Source organism: Filicampus tigris, chromosome 13, assembly GCF_054856515.1.
Source record: "Filicampus tigris isolate MCC_2025a chromosome 13, RoL_Ftig_1.0, whole genome shotgun sequence".
In the NCBI taxonomy this organism is placed as follows: domain Eukaryota; kingdom Metazoa; phylum Chordata; class Actinopteri; order Syngnathiformes; family Syngnathidae; genus Filicampus; species Filicampus tigris.
In genome coordinates this window covers 10,752,993-10,775,629 of record NC_141229.1, presented here as the reverse complement: position 1 = coordinate 10,775,629, position 22,637 = coordinate 10,752,993, and the positions used below count along the sequence as shown (strand labels likewise).

Here is a 22,637-nt window from a genome sequence, read left to right as displayed (position 1 = left end):
ACCAAAAGGCTCACTCTGACCAATCATGTCAGTGGTATGACTGTATAGAGCCACTCTGGTCAGGCTTGTCATTGGCTACCACTTGGGACTCGCGTGGAAGACATCACATTTTTTATTTTTTAATCTGTGAAGCGTGTTACGTTTATGTCTGATGGACGCCGCTCGGAAATGTCACCATTGATTTCATTTGACCTTGTTTATTGCACGGGTTTGCGGCAACATTAGTCTTTAGCAGATATCCGCTCACTTAAAACACTAGACAGGTAACACGTACATCTAGCAGTTTATTTTGCAATATGACCAGATACATGTGCTTGTATGGATTCTAATTACTGTATTCTAATAACGAAGCAGCAGGGGAGATGAGTCGCTTCCTAAACGTCCTGCGGAGCTGGCTCGTGATGGTGTCAGTCATCGCGATGGGAAATACCGTGCAAAGCTTCAGAGATTACAGCTTCCTGTCGGAGAAGCTTTACACCGGCACACCTGAGTTTGGTGAGCAAATTGGTTTGTTTTCTGTTGTTTGAATGTTATTCACAAACTCAAATAAGCAGTGTGTTAAATGCGCTATATAAACGTTGTAACATTTGCACATATTGAGTGAAATGAGTTTATAATCCCCAAGCAAAATAAAGTTATTACGTGGTAACTAACTGGCAGGATTTTTACTCTTTGGACCTGGATTTGACACCTTTGAGAATTAACGGTGCTACGCGTCAGAAAACTGCGATCAAACGTCACAACAATTAATGAGATGTACACAGTCCACATTAGTATTTATGTCCATTTCAACCTCTGAAATTATTAGGCTGATTACCTCAATATTTTGGATTTGATACTTCACTACCAGCCCATGTAAAATGGATCTTTAACATCTATAGTTGTCAATGTCAGTGATTGAGTTAAGGATATTAAGCTTTCCTCATTAAGCCATTTTAAGATGTAGTGATAGCACCTATTATGGAGAGGAAGACGTTAATGTCCATAAAATCCCAAATATCGGGGCAATCGTTGTAATATTTTCAGAGGTTGAAGTGGGCATGAGCAGAGATGTGATTGATCAGCTTTCGGATTCATGAATCAGTTGTTGTGTTTAGCTGGTTTAGCTGGTAACTCTCTGGTTATCATAGCGCTGACTTGCCATTTCTTAAACCCCTTTCTTTAAAACAACAGTGTGAATCTAAATGACTCAGAAATACAACCGGTTCATGAAGCAAATTTGAAGCTTCATTTTCCCATTACTACCTGTATCATTTGGAGAAAAACAACCCCAAATATGTTTCCACCTACAACTATGACTGTGTGGATGGCGTTCTTTTTCATCGTTCTCCTTCTCACCTAGCCTTTTACTTAAAGGTTTTTAGCAACCCATTCCAGCCTTGGTCAGGTCTACAATCATGTCCCTGACATCGGTTGATAGCTTTTCGGTCTTTATCAAAGTGGCGCTGATTGGAAGGTAAAAAATGTATTAATTGAGCCACATGGGCAACAGACAATCTGTGGGAGCCAATATTCCGGCTGAGTTTTCTAGGGGATCACATACTTCACTCATTACATTGATAAATAACCATTTTAGAATGTTAATTTCTTTGTAAATGACCAAAATAACAAATTCAACAGGAGATCAAAAAATGATTTCTCTCACTGTCTGTCTACACTTTAGTCAATGGTCTTCAAGCTCGGACATTTGGCATTTGGACGTTACTGTCATCCATCATTCGCTGTGCCTGCGCCATTGATATACATAATAGAACGTAAGAGCGTTTTTTTTTTTTTTTTTTTATTAAGTATGGCCTTTCCTTGCCATGTTTTAGTGGTCAACGTCATTAGATTCTCACATTGTGTGTCACTGGCAGGTTGTATCACATCACTTTATGGACGTTTGTCCTGGCGCTGGGTCATTTTCTGTCTGAGGCCTTCATCTACAAAACTGCACCTCTCACCATTGGGGTCATGGCACCTCTTATTGTGGCCAGTAAGTATTTTGTCTAGTGGGAATATCTTCCATTGTTCATTACAACTTGGAAATGCTGAACAGAGCCTGTAGCATGAACTAATTGCGCCATTTGATTTTCCAGGTTTTTCAATCATAGCGATGCTGATTGGATTCCAGTGCTTTCCAGAGACTCCAGAGGAAGTGGGGGCGCAGCAGAAGAAACGGAACTGAATGTCCTCATGTCCAAGAGTCCACCAGACGTGTTTGGATTGATTGTGGTGTGCTGCTTCCCAGATGTTATTCTGCATTATGTCCTACAGTGAATCAAACTTTCTCAGAACTCGGCACGTGAGTTCACATGCTCTCAACATGTGCTGAGATTGGAAAATATGAGATTTATTCGTTTAACAATAGAACACAAACTCCACTGAGCCCCCTCATTCACATTAAGATTTTAGTGTCACACAAAACACTGGACTCCAGTCAAGTTATATGAGGACGCCAAGAAGAATTTATTTCATGTGTTTGAAATATCAAGGAGTGTCAGATCTTCACAGCTTTGTAAAATATCATAAAATTGCATAAAATGGTCAATTAGCACTTCTGAGCAATCACATATTCTTTAAAAGACAAACGTCAACACAAAAAGCCACAACATAAGTGAAACAAGTTCATCACAAACTATGCATACTAAGCATTTCTCTGTAATGAGTTTACAAGCATAGCAGATTTTTAATCGATAAAATATTTGTTTTTCTTGTGCAAAATGCTTGATTCGATTTGCCTCTTCTTGCATATTGACGCAGATGCCATGACATGAAATACATCACAGTCCCGTTAATGTTCTAAAAACAGTACTTAATGACAACAATAAACAATAATGATCGTTGACAGAAGTACCGTAGTAGTAGTTGTTGTTCTAGTAGTAGTAGAGCAATCATTTGAAAGGTTTGAGGTAAAAGGACATGAAAGATTCACGCTCTACTTGACATTTAAGCTACAAATTTGGAAAAAAAAGACATTAGAGAATCTAAGTGCTTTGTTCTTGTGCATGACTGACTTCTTGTGCTTTTTTTGGGGATCCGTGAGAGTATGTGTGTGGTGTCCACGTGGCACCCAAGCACTGTATAGCTTGATTGGTACAGCAACCAATTATCTTCGCCAAGGTGTTCACAACGGAATGCATTGCGACTACTTCTTCCTGTATTCTGACTTAAAACGTTCTTTCTGGATTTCCTTGGGAGGAAGGCTTTCATCTAGAACAGTTGTCATGTCCTGAGAAAACAGAAATGAACTCCAATCACTACATAAGTACGTTGAAATAGGATCTGAGCCTTTTACGGCAAACAATTAGTGTAAATGAAACATTAAGAAAAAAAAAAGAAATAATCTGTGACATACAAACCGTCCCCAGTCCAACTTGTTTTATTATACCACTGCTATTTTAAAATTATCCACTGGAAAGGGCGCCTCAACCCAAAGAAACCAGAGCTTCAATGCCATGCTATTTGTAATAGATTTTTTTGGCAACATGCTGCTTCTACGGTAATTGGTTGCATAGGGCTGTTCGATTTTGCCTAACAAGAAAATCCCGATTATTTTCTCTCTAACCCGATTTTACGATTACGATTATGACTTCTTTGTAAAATGAAAATAATGAAAAATGAAGTATTTTGAATATCTTTTATTTAAGCTTAATTTTTATTTCTTTGAACTCAAAATGCCAGTCAATTTAATTTAATACACACAGAGCAATCCATTGGGATTAAATTGGGATTTTATTTACACAATAGATTTCAAATCTGTTCTTAATTAAACCAATAATGAAAGGAGAGAGGAGTGCATATACCATCTGAAACGAAATCATCAACATGAGAGAAGGTCATCAGTCAAGTCTGTAAACCAAACCAAAGCCAGTGATTTTGCCAACCAGCTAGTGACTAGCCTTTCACCTTTCTCCCTGGTCTTACTTAAACATAAATCAATGATTAGTGCAAAACTGTCACTCAATAATACAATGCACTGTCAAGCTTGAGTACGGATGCATAGTCCGGCTGGACCAGAGGTCCGTTGTAGAGGAGAAAAAAATTGACGCCTTTCAGACTTTGAGTTACTTGCTCACGGGTTGTATTTTACATGCGGGGCACACACTACACTACAGATCTATATTTGCCCGATTTATTAACTAAACGCTCACTTGCCAGGATTCACACATTCTTGAAAGCAGTTATTTAACCATAAATTGAAATGTGTTTGCAACTGCCGTGTTTTACATTGATACCTAAGCATTAGTGCTGGTAGGGCGTTAATCATTTAAGAGAGCGTGTCCCTACCTTGGCAGGTGTGTGTTTTGGTTTTTAGCGAGCTTGTAAGTGTATGTCAGGACTGCCGCTGCCAGGGGCTGCTGCAAGATGTGCCCCCATAGTCCTGAACCGAAGACTCCGAGCCTGCACGCTGGAATAATAGCTTGGGTGTCATGTCTTTGGGAGGGGCCCAAAAGAACCCTACATGCATACTAGCGCTGGCACAGATCCAAGCCCAGAAATCCCCGCACACCCAAACAATATTGCGCTGCCTGTCCACTAGAATGGTACAGCAGTATGAAATGACCAGATTTATTTGGTTTGGAGTATTCAATCCACTGTTTAAAAAGCAGAAACTAACAGATAAATAAAGCTCTATGTGTGCAGGATTGCTGGGATTTCCATTAAAAAGCCATTAAGAAAGGTAGAGGTTGTTTTAAACATGAAAACAGTGTGAGTTCAAATGAATCCGTTCATTGTTGGTGAGAAGTTGTTTTGCGAACTTCAAAGGTGATTTATTTTTGATTTTTTTAGGTTTTGTTTGCTGTTTCACTGAAATACTTTAAATGAGTTGCATACAAAGTAATCCCCCAATAGCTTGCCGCAAATAGCTAAAAAAAAAACAATTGTCGCAAGCCCCCAAAAATGGTTTGAAATGTCCTATAGTTGCCACAAGATGGCAGAAAAGTACCACGTTTCTATTAGACAGGGCTTTTGGCCTGAGTACAAAAACAGCAAGCAGTGTGAGTTTTTCAGAAAATAACGGAGGATAGGTTCCAAAAATAATCCGCAAATAGTTGAATTCATGAGTAATGAATCACAAATACGCAGGGGAACACTGTTCTGTTTTCAACAATCATCTGATTAATTCTGATTTTTCTTTAAAGAGGAAATCAACCCAAACGTTTTTTTTCAAGAGTATGTTCACAGCAGGCCCACTAGTTGAAACACGGCATTCTGAATAATATTGTGTTTGTGGAATAATCCACCCGTTTTTAGACAGTCCTGGTGGCGGCCATTTTGTCACTTCTGTTGACTAAAAATGACATCAAGGTTGCTCACGGCTCAGGTAACGACCAATCACGGCTCAGCTTCAGAAAACAGTTCATCCGTGATTGGTCGTTACCTGAGCCCTGAGTAGTTGTGATGTCATTTTCAGTCGACAGAAGTGACAAAATGGCCGCCCCCAGGACTGTCTAAAAACGGGTGGATTAACTCTTATTGCACAAACGCAATATTTATCAGAATGCCTTCTTTCAACAAGTGGGCCTGCATAAAACATATTCTTGAAAAAATATGTTTGGGTTGACTTCCGCTTTAAGTTAAAATGTAAAGTTTGCTGGGTTTTATCATATCACAGTGAAACAGAAACAAAAAAGCTTGCTAGGCAAGTTCATGTAGCAGAGGGGCAGACCTCATTCCTGTTAGCATGACCTCTCATGCTGAGATCTTACATTTGCTCCCGCTTGAAAGTATAAAAAGGCATTCTTGCATGTTTGAACCAATTGGCACGTTAGGTGAGCTTTGAGGACATGTAGCAGAGTTGTCGGACAAAGTGGAGAGAAGGTTGCTTCTGAGCATGCTGAGGGAGCAGTGCATTCAGCCTGCATCGATTAATTCCTGCAGCAGTGCAATGCAGCGTGAGGGTCCCCAGCCAAAATCAACAAGGAGCGCTTGTTGCACCACAAAAATGCAAAGGCATCATCAGACACAATCCCGCTGCGGGGATGTGAAAATGGCGTCGACAATATACTTACACTGACTGATTGCCCAACAGTCTGTAGGTTGGCCTTTTGCCTCCGGAGCTCGGACTTAATTAATCCTGTGATGCGGACAAAAGAGTAAGGACTAGGAGACATGTTCCTCTGTTAACACCTGGAAGATCAATACTGTACATGTTCTTATACACACGAGTTCCACAATATATGGGTTAGCAGAAAGAAGAGATGAAAAAGTATTTTGATTCCACCACTAGATGGCAACCTTATCCCTTGGAATATGTGACAAAGTGGCCTTGTAAAAGGATATCTAAATTCTCCCCAAATTAGAGTTAGTCTATTCTAAATATTTCCTTACCAGTCATTATTGCTCCTATTAAAAGGAATATACAAAGGAAAATGTTTCCTGCCAAAGTGCCCCAACTGTCAATAATCTTTCCCTGCGCAATGGTGAAGATGATTCCGAAGATCTGAAATCAAATTGGTGAAATGTTTAAATTGTCATGCGTTAACTTGTTGCGAACGAGTGAATGCACTTGTGCGAACCTGAGCTGAACAGTTGAGAAGACCAGATGACGTCCCCTCTGATTCTGGGTGCGTGAGCTCTACTGCAAACTCAAAGCCCAAAGGAAGGTATCCAGTCATGAAGAAGCTGCAGAGACACATTTACACTCAAATTAAAATAATGTACACCTCAAATTGTTGACAGAAACGTGTAATCGGATGATGTGTCTACCATCAAGTGATTGGAGGAGCTCTAGCTACTTTGTTGTATGTTACTGTTGTTGCTTTTTCTCTAGAATATTTAGTGCAAAGACTGACTGAACTTAAAACGTTTAGTTTAAATATCACAAGCGACACTTTATGGAGACAGTTTGTCATATGTAAAGCATATGTATGAAATTAAAAAATAATGTTATGTGTTATTGTTGCTATCTCCACATATTAGCTCATTAAAATAAATACAATACACCACCCATTTAGACGACTTCCACATAATCAACTTTGATTTGCTTGCTGCGTAATGATGACCCACCCTAAAATTCCAGCTGTGACAAACACCACCCACAGGTGGCCCAGGTTGAGTGTAAAGGCGTACACTAGCATCCCGATCAGGGAGAGCACATACACGGCCAGCGTGGTCTGCCTGATGAGAGGGGAAAGTGAATATTTAGTGTTTAGAAAGCCAAACGACAAATCTTTTTTTTCTAGAATCCAAGGTTAATCAGATTGGACAAAAATGTAGATCTGAGTCTTGTGAGCAGGCTTATAATTTTAGGCAATAGCTGGCTACTCAGATGATCTCAATTCTCCGGCATACTTCCACAAAACCACTTAAAGAAAACCGGATGACTTTAGTCTTTTTTCAAATGTAAGTAGTGTATATAAAGTGAGCTGTTTCATGTTAACACATGCCATTTTTTACAGTATTTGTCTTGATTTGTAATGCGTAGTGTATCTTGAAAATCTCCAATTGCGAAAAAAAAAAAAACTTAGACAAGCTTGGATTTAACTTTAATTAAAGGCAAAGTCTGACTAAGACTGACAAAACAAACCCTGTCAAATTGACCTGTTGTCAAAAGCAAGGGCCATCTGCACAAACCGGCTTATTCCGGTCTAGCAGTTTTTGTACAACCATGCGTAAAATACTGGTTTTGTTAACCTAACGTCATCCTCTGTCTTTAAGACAACATGAGAGCATCAACGACAGCGATTTGGATCTGGATGCTTTGACAGCTGAGCATCCAATTGGCATGTGAGGAATCTGAGGCGTTTATCAAGTCTACAGAAAACAGGATGACTGAAGATCAAAATGATGGCCATTGGTGAAACGGCACGCTTAAGACAGAATTCGAAGTTTAGTGCAGGAAAGATCAAACCCTGGGATAATACATGGTAGGACTACACTAGTCTCGCTTGTCAGATTAGATAAGCAGACTTGGACATCAGAACAAAAACTCAGTCTTCAGTTCCACTTTGCGCAGACCTCCCCTAGCTCAGCTCCCTGCGACCACATAACTCGAGACGTCCACGGAAGGCGACAACAGCAAATAGCACACAATGTCTTACTTTCATAAGTGCTTTTGCTCCCACAGAATAGATCCACTTAAATCAAATAAACCACACTATAGGTGACGATGTTTTGGTGTCAGAATTATTCAATCAGGGCATTTTCAAGCACCAAAACAATAAAGCTCAATGTGATTTCTTTTTTTTTTTTATTCATGTGTTTAATTTTTGGGCTCATTTAAATGTCTTGACAGCAATTGTTGATGTAATACGGCATTGGTAATAATGTACACAAATTGTTTGTATAGTGCAAACTGTTTCAATCAAAAGTGTCAGGTTAGCACCACAGTGTCGCTGTCTTTTAAGTACTATTTATTGATTCAAATGTTTTTTTATTTCTTTTTTTAGTCAGTACCTTTACGTGCACTCATAGTCAAACTACCACCACTGTTCCAACTAGTACAAGATTTGCAAAGTCAGAAAGAAAACAAGTTAATGACTACATCATTCATGTACAACTTGGTAATATAACCTAATGAATACTTGTAATAGCAAACAACAGTTCAGAGAACCTACTTGTATGTTTTAGTCTTGTCCAGCCAAATTCCACAGATGAGCGATCCCACCATGCCTGCAATGACAATGGTCAGCCCAATCCGACCGGCATTCACCTCCTCACCCTAAGAAGAAAATCCGTTTTTGTAGACATTTGTTACATTTCGCACTCTGCATGAATTTGTCTAGAGGGCTCTTGGGTGAGACAACAGCGGTCTCAGCTACCATTCTGTCAAGGTCATCGTCTTTTTGGTATCAAGTGTCTAAAGCAGAGCGTAATGTGACACAACATTGGGGAAAAAAACCACAGAATACTGACTAAAAGCTTTGTTGCCATAAAATAAAGCATATCTGACAGCAGTAGCGTGAGACTTACTGGATAGTGCTCAGTGATCATTCGGTTCAGAAGCGTGGACACAGCATAAAAGCAACCAACATTCAGTCCTGCGAATAAACCCCAAAATAGTTTTTGTTGGTACTGACACAGCATTCACACTAGGTGATGTACTCATAAAAGAATGCAACAGTCTCTAAAACTATAGATTTAAGCTACACGAGCCCAGAAGTTGAAGTTTTATTATTATACACCAGCTGGTAAAATATGATTGTTATACCTGTATCGTCTATAGTGAGGCTTTAACATATACTGATAAAAGTGCGGTGGTTACAGGATAATATGTATGCCGTGTGTGATTTCCACTCTTCAACAACTCGACTCGAAAATAGAAAATTAGTAGCCATGTAATTGTGTGTAGGAAATCTACGGCACTAAATAGACTCACATTGTATTATATGAATATTTGGACTGTCATTTTGTATGTAAATCATAGGGCAGATTGAAAGAAAGTGTACTTGCTTGTTGGCATCGAACACTTGGACAGGCAACCCTAATCTATGATCATGTGTTGCAGTTGTGGCTGAAATGAACGACTTATGAAAGTTCTGTTGAAAACCGGAACAATTGTCTTTCAAGCATGTCTAACAGGCGGCAGTAGAGATTCAGAACCCACCATAGCTGACCACCAGCAGCATGAAGGGCTTGTTGCGCAGTAGCCTCCAAATTGAGGCCAGGTAGGAATAGCTCTCTGGAGGGATGCACCTGGCCTGAGCTTGGGCCTGTGTGGGAGGGAGCTCTGGTTTCTCTTGGAACACTACAAACACAGTGGAGACATTTTAATATAACTTTATACAGGTTTGACCGAGATAAGCAACCAAAATGAATGAAATCAATGGCATGCTACCTGATCAACCTGACAGCAGAGGTACAAACAGAGATGACTAATGCCTTAAGGTACAGAAAAATACCTTAACATTTCTGCAAAAAAGCAACATATTGCACTAAGGTAAATATTAACTACTCCCATGGGGTGAACGGTGATGACTATGATGATGAAAATCAGGGTTATCAGTCAATAACCCAAAAGCCAATTAAACTATCCATCCGTTCTCTCTACCGCTTATCCTCACTAATCAAACAGTATTATCTTTGTTGAATGGAGGCTTAGTTAAACTGTTATTGTATTCCTCTTTGTTGTTTTTGCAATTGCTATTGTCTATTCAAACCCATTTGACATTCTAACAGCCCTGCATAAACAGCTGAACGCTAAAGTGGACCGCTACTACCAGACTTAAACAGAGTGTAGATATATCAACTCAACTCAACTTTTAAATACAGCACTTTAAAAACAACCATCCCTGCATACAAAGTGCTGTTCATGGAGTGAAAGTAGGACATACAAAAATAAAGACGGTTAAAACTATACTGGTAAATTAATAACAGAAAAACGGTAAACATCATAACCCACTAAAACAAAACAGAGTCTCATGCTGAGTGAGTCAAAAGCCATAGAATAAAAATGTGTTTTAAGACGAGTTTTAAAAATGGACAGAAAGGGTGCTTGCTTAAAGTTTAGCTGGAGATCATTTCAAAGACAGGGACCGGCAATGGAAAAACTCAATCCCCTCTGAGCCTCCGCTTAGTCCTCTGTATTTACGGTAGCGTGTGGTCCACTGACCTGAGTCAGCGGACAGGTGCGCAGGGGTGGAGGAGCTCAGAGAGGTAAGGTGGGCAGAGACTATTGAAAGATTTAAATACACATAAAATAATGTGAAAAAGAACTCTAAAATGTACAGAGAGCCAGCGAAGGGAGCCCAGGATTGGAGTTATGTGCTCCTTCCCACAAGCTCCAGTTAATTGGCGAGCAGCAGCATTTTGGACCAACTGGAGATGCTTGAGGGAGGACTGGTTTACTCCAAAATTAAGTGCATTACAGTAATCCAGCCAAGATGTAACAAAGGCATGGATTACTGATTATGCCGTTGAGAAAGGAGAGGCTTTATTTTACCCAGCTGCTTAAAAGAAAAAACAAAAAAGAGCTGGATTTAACAACAGCACCAATTTGCCAGTCCAATTTAAAATTGCTGTCCAATTTAAAACATGCCAGGGGCGCCAAATCAACAGGGGTGGATGTCCAAGGGCTACTGGGACCAAACATCATTACATAGCAGACATCCGCATAGCAGTGAAAGGAAATACCATGCTTTCTTACAACAAATACAAGGAAAACAACAGGGGCCCCAAAATTGAACCCTGTGGAACACCATACGAAAGTGGGGCAGACCTGGAGTGTTTAGAAAATGTTTTAGAAAACTGGTCTATCCTGCTTAACTATGTAAACTACTTCACTACCTCTAGTTTTGAAGTTAAAATAAACAAGATCAGTGTTGAGGCTTGGCAGTAAGTCCCTGACTGTCATGGACTTCCCAGATCTTCACTGAGTTTGAGTGGGAAGTTCGAGTTCATACACTAACTACATAACTCGAGCCCCTGCTTGTGTTTCACACTGTGTCAGAACACATCCATCAAATAGGTGCACGATTCAATTAATGCAACATTGGGCACTGGGCAGTGTTGCCTGCGGAGCACCACAGATCCAACAGTATTACTGTACAAAAGACTAAAGGAGAATACTTTGTTGAAATAGACAATTGCATTACAGGGCAAAAACCCAGGACAGGTCTTGCTCAATCTCTGAGCCTTGACTGTGCACGAGTCTTCCATTGAGGACTTACCAACGATCACAAGGATGAAAATGATGGTGGCCACACCAGCACTGATGTAGAACATGATCTTAATGTGGTGTGCCAGCTCCTCCACATCGTCTACATTAGGCACGAGGATGGGGGGGATCAGAAACCCAATAGCAATGCCCATCTGCAGGCGAGAAGTGACACATTAAAAGAACAAGAATACTCAGGGAAGGCAAACCTCTGCCAAGGTTTGAGCAATTGTCACCTCTACAATCTCACATTTTTAACCAGTGCTTCTGAATAAAATGTGTGAAGAAAAGTTCCTTTATTGTACTGATTCAGTCCTAAAGATTGGTCAACCTCATTATTATTACATGTTATTATATTATTATCACTTGGTGGTCATTATACAAATCAGACATGAAGAGAAGAATTGAAAACCTCATTATGAGAGAAAAATTTTAAAAACATGTGAAAGGATTTACTGCAGAACTGCAGCATGTTTTGCCGTAATTTCCAAATATAATTAATTCTCAACTAAATTCAAACTTCAAACTTCAAAAACCGTGAGTTTTTCCACCCAAAACATTTCAGATGTATGTATCAACTCCTTTTTTAGTGGGAGGAATTTAATACTGTATATAGGATGGAACCAAACACATACTGTCACAGTGTGTAGGTGGACTCATCCATCGCAGCAGGCTGTCAGATAAAGTTGAAAAACAAAAACATACGTGACAATAACCGATGCGCAGTGTTTGGTCTATACAGGTAAGGGAGGCCATCACTTCAAATAACATTTGGTACTGGCAACTATTGAGGATCTCCCTATATCTGAACAAGGTGTTTATACATACATGGTCAGAAACAAAAGCAGGGGTCAATATGTAAGAAAACAGGACTAAGATCATTGTGAAGTGTCTTTAAAGCGGAAGTCAACACAATTTATTTATTTTTTTTTTAAATAACATGTCACGGCTCAGATTCAGAAAACAGGTCAGCCGTGATTGGTCGGTGCGAGCAGTTGTGATGTCAATTTCAGTCGATAGAAGACGACTGAAAATGGCTGCCCCCAGAGATGGCTAAAAACGGGTGCATTTTGCTGCTTAATTTATAATCCACAAACGCAAAATTAATCAGAATGCCGTGTTTCAACAAGTGGGCCTGCTGGGAACATATTCTTGAAAAAAATATGTTTGGGTTGACTTCTGCTTTAAGAATTACAGCATACTTTATAACCCCTGTTTTGTCTTGATGCAATGTTCCTGTGATGAGAGGGCAGTCAAAGCATGAATAACCCAATCAAGTACTGTATGCGTGTATGTCCATGAATTTCTTGCAGAAAAAGTCTAGTACTACAAAACTGAAGTGAGCTGTAATGACCCTTTGTGGTAATTATGTAAATTTTGTTGCGACAACTTTCCATAATACCAATTCCCTTTCAAAACAATTAACTAATTAATTGGTTCCACATTGTCAATCAAAAGAATGTAGTCAAATGCAGAGCTGGGCAGTCCGTCCCTGGGCCGGACCAGTCGGGCTCGCAATGGAAGTAAGCACACGCAGTTGGGTGAGTAGTAAAGTACTAGTGGCGCATTTTGAAGCGTGTCCACAGCGGGTTCGAATAGTAAATTAGCCAGCTAATGATCCTTAAAAAGCTTCTGCCGATGGATGGAGGGCCACGGCCGGACAGGCCAAAAACGGTCAAGTGCCCAGCTCTGGTCAAAAGTTCTTCCATGCATGCCAAAATCTCTCTCTCTCTCTCTCTCTCTCTCTCTCTCTCTCTCTCTCTCTCTCTCCATCTCCCTCTCGCTCTCCCACTCCCACTCCCACACCCACTCACTCTCTCTCGCTCTCTCTCTCTCTCTGCCCCTCTGCCTTTGATGTTGAAGCCCAACAGGCGAAGCTGGACACACCTGGTTTCCCAGAACCCCAATGGAACAAGCCGTGGACACCTCCTGTTGTCCAAACCACAAAGCAGCAAGTCTGGACGGGATGCCGAGGATGTAAACAGTCGCCACTGAACACACAAACTGGCCGAGGAAGGTCACAGCAAACGAGTCGGGGTGAGCCGTGCTCGTTTTGATCCAAGCGCCGATGCAATTGAAGGCGGAGCCCACCACCACGAGTTCCCTGAGGCCTCGGTTGTCCAACAGCCACATGACAGGTGCGATGAGGGGGATGTAGGTAAAGAAATAAATCATAGAGAGCCAGTTGATGGCCAGGTCGTCAATACCATAAAAGTGCTTGAAGATATTGCTGATAATGCCATATTGCAGCCACATCATGGCGTTGCTCATGGAATAGCTACAAAAAATGAAGAGCATGACCCAACGCCGCTTGTACAGTTTGGTCTCCATGAGCGGGAAGAGCTGTGCACTTTCATGAACTGAGTCTGATATGAGGCAGGATCCATCATGGCTGTCCACCCAGTCATGACGGAGCTCCTCCTGACTGCTCATGTTGCTCCCCGCCTCTTTCAGGTCTCTGCGTTCAGCTGGAGAGAAAAGCAAACAGTTCTCCTTGTGTGTGTCAACACAGCAGCCATTTACCTGCCAGTCCGCACCCAGTCAGCAGGTACAGCATTTTTTTTTCTCAAGATGGAAAAAGTTGGCCTCAGGCAAACTTGACTGCTTGTTTTTCTTGCTAACTTTGAATTAGTAATTCTAGGTAGCTTGAGCACCTTCTCACCCAAAGTCAGCTGAGATAGGCTCCGGCTCACTCACGACCCGGTGAGGACAAGCGCTATACAAAATGGATGGATGGAGTTCTCGGTTGAGTCTTCAGCGAGTAGCACTGCAAAGCTCTGCTAAATGTTACATAGCAGGCTCGAGTGACAAAGCTCGCAAGATTCCAGCTCATGTAAATGTTTTCTTTTTATGTGGCTGTTACTGGACAGCTCAAACTCCTCCTTTTCAGTTGTATCACTCACACACTACAGGACTTGTCTTGTCTCGGAGGTCAGTTTAAGTGGGTTGCTAAGCCACAGCACATGACACATGTAGATAGAGGTTGGCCCATACTGCAAGTTCATCAGAATACGGACAGTTAAAAGTGAAGGGAAAGGTTAAAGTCTAAAGTATCTCGTTTCTTGTTCAAGTTTACTGCAGTTTCATTCCAGTCATAATTAGGGCCCGACCGATTAATCGGCCAGCCGATATTAGCGCTTTTAAAATCAGCAGGTTTTTTTCCTGCATTTTTTTTTTTTTTTACACATCAACATCATATCGGCCGGACCCTAGTCATAATGTGAAGTGATATCGACTGCAATGATATTCTCCCAAGCACTGTGGTACAACACTATCACCCACTATGGCTACTATGCTAAATCTAAAATTTCTCCTGGATCGTGCATTACATTTTACAGATGAAATTCATAAAGCCACGAGGGAGTGCATTGTGCACATCGACCTCATTTTGCAATAATGTCCCACCCAAATCAGACATTCAAATTGCAATCCCTACCCGTTTAAAAAAAAAAAAGTTTGAAAAAATAAAGAAAGCATTGAATATTAACGGCACTGGATACACGTCGTTATAAAACTAGTTTATCGTGTATGACAACAGGTTCCGCACTGTTTATTTTATAATTACTATAATAATGCTGCCTCAAACTATTTTTATATACAGTATTAAAATTCAGTTTTGACCCAGATATTAGCTGTAATACAGACCTTCATAGGGGAACTTAACCCAAAAATATTTTTTTCAATAATATGTTCCCAGTAGGCCCACAAGTTGAAACACGGCATTCCGATTAATATTGCGTTTGTGGAATATGTGTTAATCAGCAAAATCCACCCCTTTTTGGTCATCTCTGGGGATAGCCATTTTGTCACTTCTGTCGACTGAAAATGACATCACAACTGCTCACGGCTCAGGCAACAAACAATCATGGCTCAGCTTCAGAAAACAGGTCAGCCGTGATTCGTCATCACCTGAGCCCTGAGCAGTTGTGATGTCATTTTCAGTCGACAGAAATGACAAAATGGTCGCCCCCAGAGATGGCTGAAAACAGCTGGATTAACTCTTATTCCACAATCGCAATATTTATCAGAATGCCTTGTTTCAACTAGTGGGCTTGCATAGAACATATTCTTGAAAAAATATATTTGGGTTGACTTCCACTTTAAAGTATAAAAGTAAAAATAATTAAAGGGGGGAAATGCATTGAAATGGAAGTTTTCAAGGATTCAAGGAATTGTACTGCCCTCAAAATTCAAGGACACAAAGATCCAAGGACTTTTTTTGTTACACCAAAACAAATTTCTACACGATGTGGCACAAAATACAACATCTAAGGCCCAAGGCTAGGCCAATAAGTCAAAAGACTTCTGAAAATAAAGCCAGAACATTAACATAAAATCAAATAAATATGATAAAGAGATAAGGGATTCCTCTTTATTTATTTATTTACTTATTCATGGTTTGAAAGTGTACAAAGACGCAAAGCATCAAAGGTGTGGATATAGCAGAATGAAAATTCAAGAGGCTTTCACATATTTACAAGGTCATTTTGAACTTGTCAAAAAAGGGGGGGAGTTCAAGAATAAAGTGTTCAACATGCAGGGATGAATGGGCATGAAGCTATAATGGTAGTTTTAGGGTTGTGAGTTTTATTAGTTGAATGAATACTAAGTTTAGAAGGCAATTGTGGCAATCGTTTTATTAATCAGGATTTTAATCTCAATCAAAAATAATTGTGATTATTTCCTTAATTGTACAGCCCTACTTAATGTCAGACCCTGCTTTCTTATTAAGTCATGGTTCATTTTCATTTATTTTAGCATAAGGCTAATATACAACACCAAAACATTTTTATATATAGAATATTACAAAAGGTAATAAAAGCCCTGAGGCTACTGAGAAATTACAATATCCATCCCTCTATTTTCTCAAGAAGCCTTAACACCTGTCCTCATTCGGGTCATGGGTGTGGTGAGTGCAGCCTGTCCCAGCTTACTTTGCGCCAAAGGCTGGGTACACCTTGGACTGGTCGTCAATCAATCACAGGGTACATACAGACAAACAAGAATTCATACCAATGGACAACGTAGTACAGTAATGCATGCTTTTTGGAATGGGGGTACATGGTGAGATGAGAACACACATTGAAACCTCAAACCTTTGTGGAATTAACATGATGCTACATGAATCCATTAGCTTTTATCAGCCTGTTGTGTACTTTTCACTTTGTTTTTTTCCTATAATTGATTTGTACTTATGACCTAGAAGTGTTTATCATTCACTGTAATAGTTTCGCGAAAAGACTACTCGGCAGGACGGACAAATTCGAGTTGCTGTCGTAAACCGAGGATTACCTCTAAAGAGTGCAATGTGTTTTCTAATCTGACTGGTACGTTGCTTAATTAATGGGATGGAAGCGTGTATGTTGAATAAATCATAGTACAGTAACTGATTAAATTGATGGATCATCATTTGGCACTAATCAAATGATCACCTATTAAGGCACGCAGATTCACACACAATATACTCTACTGTGATGTGTGCAATGGAGTCACAAAGAGTGCTTGATTTTAAGAAAACCAAATTTTACAGTAGTTTGTACAACAGCTACGACCATTCTGACAGTCTGCTGGGCAAACATCAGTTTCTTGTGACAATGCTGATACTGTTCAGTGGTTCTCAACCTGTTTTCATTGATGTACCCCCTGTGAATTTTTTTTTTCATTCAAGTACCTCCTAACTAACACAAAGCAGTTTCGCGTTATAAGAAAGCAAAAACAATTAAAACAGAACTTTTTTTTCATTACAGCTACTTTGAAAACATTTTAAAATCTCAAGTACCCCTTGAAGTGCCTTCAGGTACCCCCGCAGGGGCACTAGTACCCCCATTTGAGAACCACTGCTGTACAGTACTACTGTACTTCATTCACGCGCCACGCAACCAAGCTAGCAAAGTACTGTAATAAAGTTTCAGCCTCAAGTTTGACGCGTCAAAGTTTCTTCGCCGGCCAGCCTAGGCTTTTAGTTTTGTTGCCAGCTCATTCCTCTGTGATGAAAATCCGAGCTATTTGAGCTACTTGTCACAAGAGGATTAACTATAGAAACGCTCATTAACCCTGCAGTGCCAGCGTTGTATTTTGCCGTTGCTGTTTCAACCACCTTACTGCACTTTACTGTACCCCCAAGCTAACGGCAAATGGCGAAAATGTAGAGGTTAGACGAGCTTTATAAAAACCTTAACCAGGATAAAGTGTTAAGGGTTGCACTTAAAACACTGCAAATGTTCAAGTGTATGAAAGTTAGCCTACCTGGAGCGCCAGTATTGTTTCATTTAGCCTAACATAACTGTATACGACACTAACCCCGAGTGGGCGCAAGATGGCAACCTTGTGCAAACATGAACACGTCATTTCCCATTTGACTGCCAAACCTAAAAGAAAAACAGTATTTTCAACTGCAGTATTGTATTTAATATGTCGTGTATGTCGTTGTTGGTTGAGTTAATGACATACTGTCACATACAGTTTTGAAGATATCGCCCTGAATCGACTCAGAAGACAAAATAAAGGACCAGGACTATCCCATGTCAAGGAAGAACTTGAATTCATACTTTAAAACAAACAAAAAAGTACTACTGTATTAAGATGGTACTTCCTCGGACATTTTGTACTTTTTTTCAGTAGTCAAATAGCTACATAATGGGAAAAAAAAATTAAAACTTTCATGAGTAAATGGGTAAATTTAGTAGAATACAGTAAAATGTCTAGTTAATCACAAATGTTCTTCTAAATTAAAGGGACACTTGGGTGAGCTTAACATTGGCACTTATATAATAGGTTTGCATGTAAAAATGACATCAGTACTAAAGTGCACCCCCCCAAGACTCTGTCATGATTTAAGGACTTTTTTTTGTGATTAGATTTATGACAAATTGCCCCGCCCCCTTTTGGGGCGTGGCTTATGTTATGTTTTCAGTCTCAGCGGTCTACGGCACGGGAGGGAGCCAAGCGTGGTAATATTGCTCGCTTTGTCAGTTCTGTTGTCTAAAACAGCGACCAATCGCCACCAAAATGCAAATGCACATTACTACTCTTGTCCACTTCAACCTGTGAAAGTATAAAAGTGCACAATAGTTTGGATTTATTGACATAAAACGTGATCTCATCATGATCACCTCCACAAAATCAAAAATATCGTGACGATTGCTCCTCCACTTTCACAAGCTGAAGCGGACAAGAGCATGAATGCGCACACGAACCCCGTTATATTTCGAACATTTAGCGACGCTAAACTCAGTGGCAGTGGGCAAGCAATCAGGCAAGCATGGATGTTTACCCACCCCCCCTTCTGTCTCCGGCTAACGGTAGAATAACGGTACAGCTAATAGCAACAACTAGCTTCAGGCCGTTAAAACAAAAGGCGTTAGCACAACAACATTAGCTCTTTACTGTCCGGGCAGCGTGTGGAGGTGATCATGTCGCGGGGTTGCCTCCCAAGCAGTCGCGTGCGTTGTCCGACACCGCTTGCAACCGCGAGAGTGAAGTGGCGTCAGAGTGATGTAAGGCCTCATTTAACACCAGGAGTGTCTTGAACGTACGCATCCGACTCCACAACCGAGTGCGGCCGCATTCAAACGCACCATTTCGGCTGTAACGTACCATTGGACGTGTTGTCGGTCGAAAAACTGGGGGCATTCCTCATTCAAATAAATGTGCACGTCCACTCATTCCCACTTTAGTCTCTGTAAATATCCTGACTGGTGTTAAATGCGTCGCCAGTCCTAACTGTGATCACTAAAGAGGCAGTGTTTTTTTTTCTTTTTTGTTTTTTAGCAACGAAGCAGTGTGCGCTCGTCCCAGCATAAGTCTATGTAGCTCTGCTCACTTCCCCATTTCCTCATTCTCATTTAAATCAGCCACTGAGAGGTAAATTATTTTGATATGTAACTTGAAGTGGTCATTAGTAAGGATGTCTACACAAATTTTGGTGCCAATTGATCACCGTTTTTGGACGTTATATGCAATGAAAGTACAATGATTTCCAATGGAGAGTTTGTTATCAGTTCCTCCAGTGACTCCGACTGAACAAGGATAGAACGGCAGGGGGTGCGGTCATTCTCCTCATTAACAAGAGGCGTTATCCATGGAGTCACTTATTTCCTATTTTCTCCCATATTTATTGATAAAATAGAAAATGACAACTCTTTTCATTTTCCTTCATAAAAAATATATAAAATGAACTTGTTAGTGAAACCGTCCCTTTAATTACAGAATGCATGGTTTAATACTGTAATTGCATCCATCCATCCATTGAGATATTAAAAACTGTGGGGGAGGGGGGGATTCTGTTTGTTTTTTGTTGTTGTTTTTTGGCTGGGTTGTCAATTTGGCATCATGAAGGTGTCCAGTGGGACTATTTGTAAAAGTTTGGAAACAACTTTGCATTCAAACTTTTGACTCTTGGGTTAGGGTTAGGGTTAGGGTTAGGTTTAGGGTTAGGGTTAGGGTTGCTACCCTTTTATGTTTTGTCATTTATTATGTCATATAGGCTTGAAGTCTTACAGTTTAAAAGTTAGAGTTACTCAGTGACACGTTGTCAGTAAGTCAAACCTTGTTTGAGTGAGGATGCAAACTCTCTTCCAGTCCCGATCTCTGTTGTTACTTTGTATTTTCGTTGAAAATACTTTTTACTCTGCAACTTCCGTGTCATGTCTGCGTTATAGCTCCAAATCCCGATCCTCACGTGACAGATTACAATTTAATGTTTTTGCAAAAAAAATTCACACTACTAAACAATATTAGTAGGTTCTAATACTTAATTGGAAATGTAGAGTGTAATGATCATATTAAGCAGACGTAATATAATATCTTCTGTTTTTGCAAGAAGGGGAAGGCCCTTCAAGTGCACGTCTGATGAGGCAGCGCTCAGAGCGCTGCTTTACTGCAATTTTTTTTTTCTAGGTGTTTCAGTCCAGGCACCATCTATGCCGAATGCAAAGGTGAGTAGTATAATTATTTCTTTGTACTTTGTATTTCTTAATAAACTGTTTCCAGCGTGGTACTGTTATGAAGTCAAGCTTCAGGTAAAGCTGCCATCACTGTGTTGGCCATCACGCCAGAGTCATGTGTAGGGGAAAAAAGTATGTTAATGTAGAAATCAACCCAAACACTTTTTTTTCAAGAATATGTTCCCAGCAGGTCCACTAGTTGAAACGCAGAATTCTGATTAATATTGCGTTTGTGGAATATGAGCTAAGCAGCAAAATCCAACCCGTTTTAGCCATCTCAGGTGGTGGCCATTTTGTAACTTCTGTCGACTGAAAATGACATCACAACTGCTCAGGGCTCAGATGAGCTTAGCTCAGTTTGTGAAAACAGGTCAGCCGTGATTGGTCGTTGCCTGAGCCCTGGGCTCCTAGATCTTTATTGTAATAATTAAGGCATTTTTTGCTTTGGCTATGATTAGATTATGCAAGTGTACCATAGTGTTTTTTGGGTTACATCCAGTTTCACTGTTACGAAAATTCTGCAATAAAATAAATGTTATTCAAAGTATTTAAATGTGTTGGTTGTTGAATTTCTTTCTGGATTCAGCATCAAATTGTAGTGTAATTACAAGAAATTATGATTCACATCAACTTGCTACGTAGCAGTAAGTTAACAAGTTGCAAGTTGCATTCACATAAAGTTAATGTAAACTAAACATGTTCAGTTGTGTATATTTTCTTATGTAAAGTTTTTCCATGTGTAAAAACTAAAGTGGTTTAAGGCAATCTGTTTCCATGCGAATTTCTAGTAATTCTGGTTTAGAGTGTAGGAATAAAACCTTTATCTCAGTTTTGATGAACACCTGGGCCTCTAGAATACTGTCATGACTGGTACTTGGACAGTAGTTCAGTACTTTGTGTAAAATGTTCTACAACTGCTGGAGCCAATAAGAATGCATTTTACTCTGGTGTTTAAAACATGCATTATTCCAACCAATCATAAGCGAATGTGTTTTTGTGAGAAATGTAACCTCCTGGAGGTAGAGCTCACCTGATTCCCAAAAACTCCAATGGAACAGGCGGTGGAGACCTCATCCGCGCCGAACCACACCGAAGCCAAGCGCGAGGGCATTCCGAGGATGAACACCTGAGCCAGAGAGCTCGCAAACTGGCCCAGCATGGTAACCCAGAAGAGGTCGGGCCGGACGCTGACCACTTTAGTCCACGTGCCCACGCAGTTGAGAGTGTTAGCCAGCAACGCCGTGACGCGCAAACCTTTCTGGTCCAGCAGCCAGGTGACGGGGAACATGAAGGGGACATAGGTGAGCATGTAGATCATAGACAGCCAGTCCACGGCGAACGCGTCCACCTGGTAGAACTTGACGATTATGTTGCTGATTATGCCGTACTGGATCCACTGGTACGCGTTGCTCAGCGAATACGAGCTGAAAAGGAAAACTATCGCCCAGCGCTTCAAGTACACGCGAGTCGCGGGAGTAGGACCGCTCTCGCCGTTCGGGATGCTACAGGACTGCGCTTGCTCATTTGGTCCTTTGGAGTCCACGGGAGGACCAGCATCCTGAGCGTTTATGTTACTATCCCCCATATTTATACTTTGCGCAAAAAACAGTCACATGAATCAGAACAATGCAGTGCCTACCAACTTCCCAGAACCTCGCTGTGACTGAGCATCTGAGCTGACTAACAAACTCAGGCAAGTAGACTTGTTACATCCCACTCAGGGCCGTTGCTGTCATATCCCTGTTCTGTTTTTTTTTTTTTTTTTTCTCCTTCCAGCCGGAGTGGTGGGCTGTTCCCTCCAGCGGCCAGCTGCAGCTCACTGCAATCAACTGCGGTCAAGCTATCACGCGTTGGTTTTTCCGTGGTCAAAATATTCGCTCCTAAATTGTTGAGTGCGCGCGTATACTAAACCTTACGGCAAATGCTTTCCCGTACGTCACAACTGTGCAAACGATTCAGTGCATAATTCTTCTCTTCCCTCAAGTTCGAACTGCCATAAAAAACATTCCTCCAATAAGTAGAAAATAATTCAAGTGGATTCTTCTTCCTGGTGAGGAATACTGTCATCTTGCGAAGTGAGGACTGATTTTACTGTGGAGTTTTTTCAAAAA

At 40.6% G+C, this 22,637-nt stretch overlaps 2 protein-coding genes across 9 annotated transcripts; one reads left to right on the top strand and one right to left on the bottom strand.

Annotated features, from left to right (window-relative positions):
• The first annotated feature begins 55 nt into the window (after window positions 1-55).
• On the top strand, window positions 56-2,976 carry erg28 (ergosterol biosynthesis 28 homolog). Of its 2 annotated transcripts, none has more exons than XM_086048700.1 (5): window positions 56-263; window positions 352-495; window positions 1,664-1,754; window positions 1,857-1,975; window positions 2,079-2,976. In XM_086048700.1, exons 2-5 carry the CDS (start codon window positions 363-365, stop codon window positions 2,165-2,167), a joined length of 432 nt encoding a protein of 143 aa, XP_085904826.1. In that variant the 5' UTR covers window positions 56-263; window positions 352-362; the 3' UTR covers window positions 2,168-2,976. The 2 variants fall into 2 exon arrangements, with proteins under 2 accessions (XP_085904826.1, XP_085904825.1); XM_086048699.1 differs by having other exon boundaries at window positions 59-263; window positions 355-495.
• flvcr2a (FLVCR choline and putative heme transporter 2a) lies at window positions 2,425-22,470 on the bottom strand. Of its 7 annotated transcripts, XM_086048687.1 has the most exons (12): window positions 17,828-17,897; window positions 13,469-14,049; window positions 11,595-11,736; window positions 9,533-9,673; window positions 8,899-8,966; window positions 8,544-8,647; window positions 6,994-7,104; window positions 6,504-6,609; window positions 6,316-6,427; window positions 5,997-6,061; window positions 4,270-4,390; window positions 2,425-3,211 (listed from the first exon to the last, which is right to left on the bottom strand). In XM_086048687.1, the coding sequence occupies exons 2-11, from the start codon at window positions 14,012-14,014 to the stop codon at window positions 4,316-4,318; spliced, it is 1,470 nt and encodes a 489-aa protein (XP_085904813.1). In that variant the 5' UTR covers window positions 14,015-14,049; window positions 17,828-17,897; the 3' UTR covers window positions 2,425-3,211; window positions 4,270-4,315. The 7 variants fall into 7 exon arrangements, with proteins under 7 accessions (XP_085904813.1, XP_085904812.1, XP_085904815.1 ...); XM_086048686.1 differs by lacking the exons at window positions 13,469-14,049; window positions 17,828-17,897 and adding an exon at window positions 21,557-22,470; XM_086048689.1 differs by lacking the exons at window positions 4,270-4,390; window positions 13,469-14,049; window positions 17,828-17,897 and adding exons at window positions 21,557-21,784; window positions 21,875-22,467.
• Between the last annotated feature and the right edge of the window lie 167 nt (window positions 22,471-22,637).

Excerpts from the sequence above, each read along its gene's own strand:
- flvcr2a (XM_086048682.1), bottom strand. The coding sequence starts at position 22,111 with ATGGGGGATAGTAACATAAACGCTCAGGATGCTGGTCCTCCCGTGGAC. Across the intron at positions 7,105-8,543 it reads GACAAGACTAAAACATACAA|GCAGACCACGCTGGCCGTGT; the intron begins GTAGGTTCTCTG and ends CCCTCTCATCAG. Across the intron at positions 6,062-6,315 it reads AATAGGAGCAATAATGACTG|GATTAATTAAGTCCGAGCTC; the intron begins GTAAGGAAATAT and ends TCCGCATCACAG.
- erg28 (XM_086048700.1), top strand. The coding sequence starts at position 363 with ATGAGTCGCTTCCTAAACGTCCTGCGGAGCTGGCTCGTGATGGTGTCA. Across the intron at positions 1,755-1,856 it reads ATTGATATACATAATAGAAC|GTTGTATCACATCACTTTAT; the intron begins GTAAGAGCGTTT and ends TGTCACTGGCAG. Across the intron at positions 1,976-2,078 it reads GGCACCTCTTATTGTGGCCA|GTTTTTCAATCATAGCGATG; the intron begins GTAAGTATTTTG and ends TTGATTTTCCAG.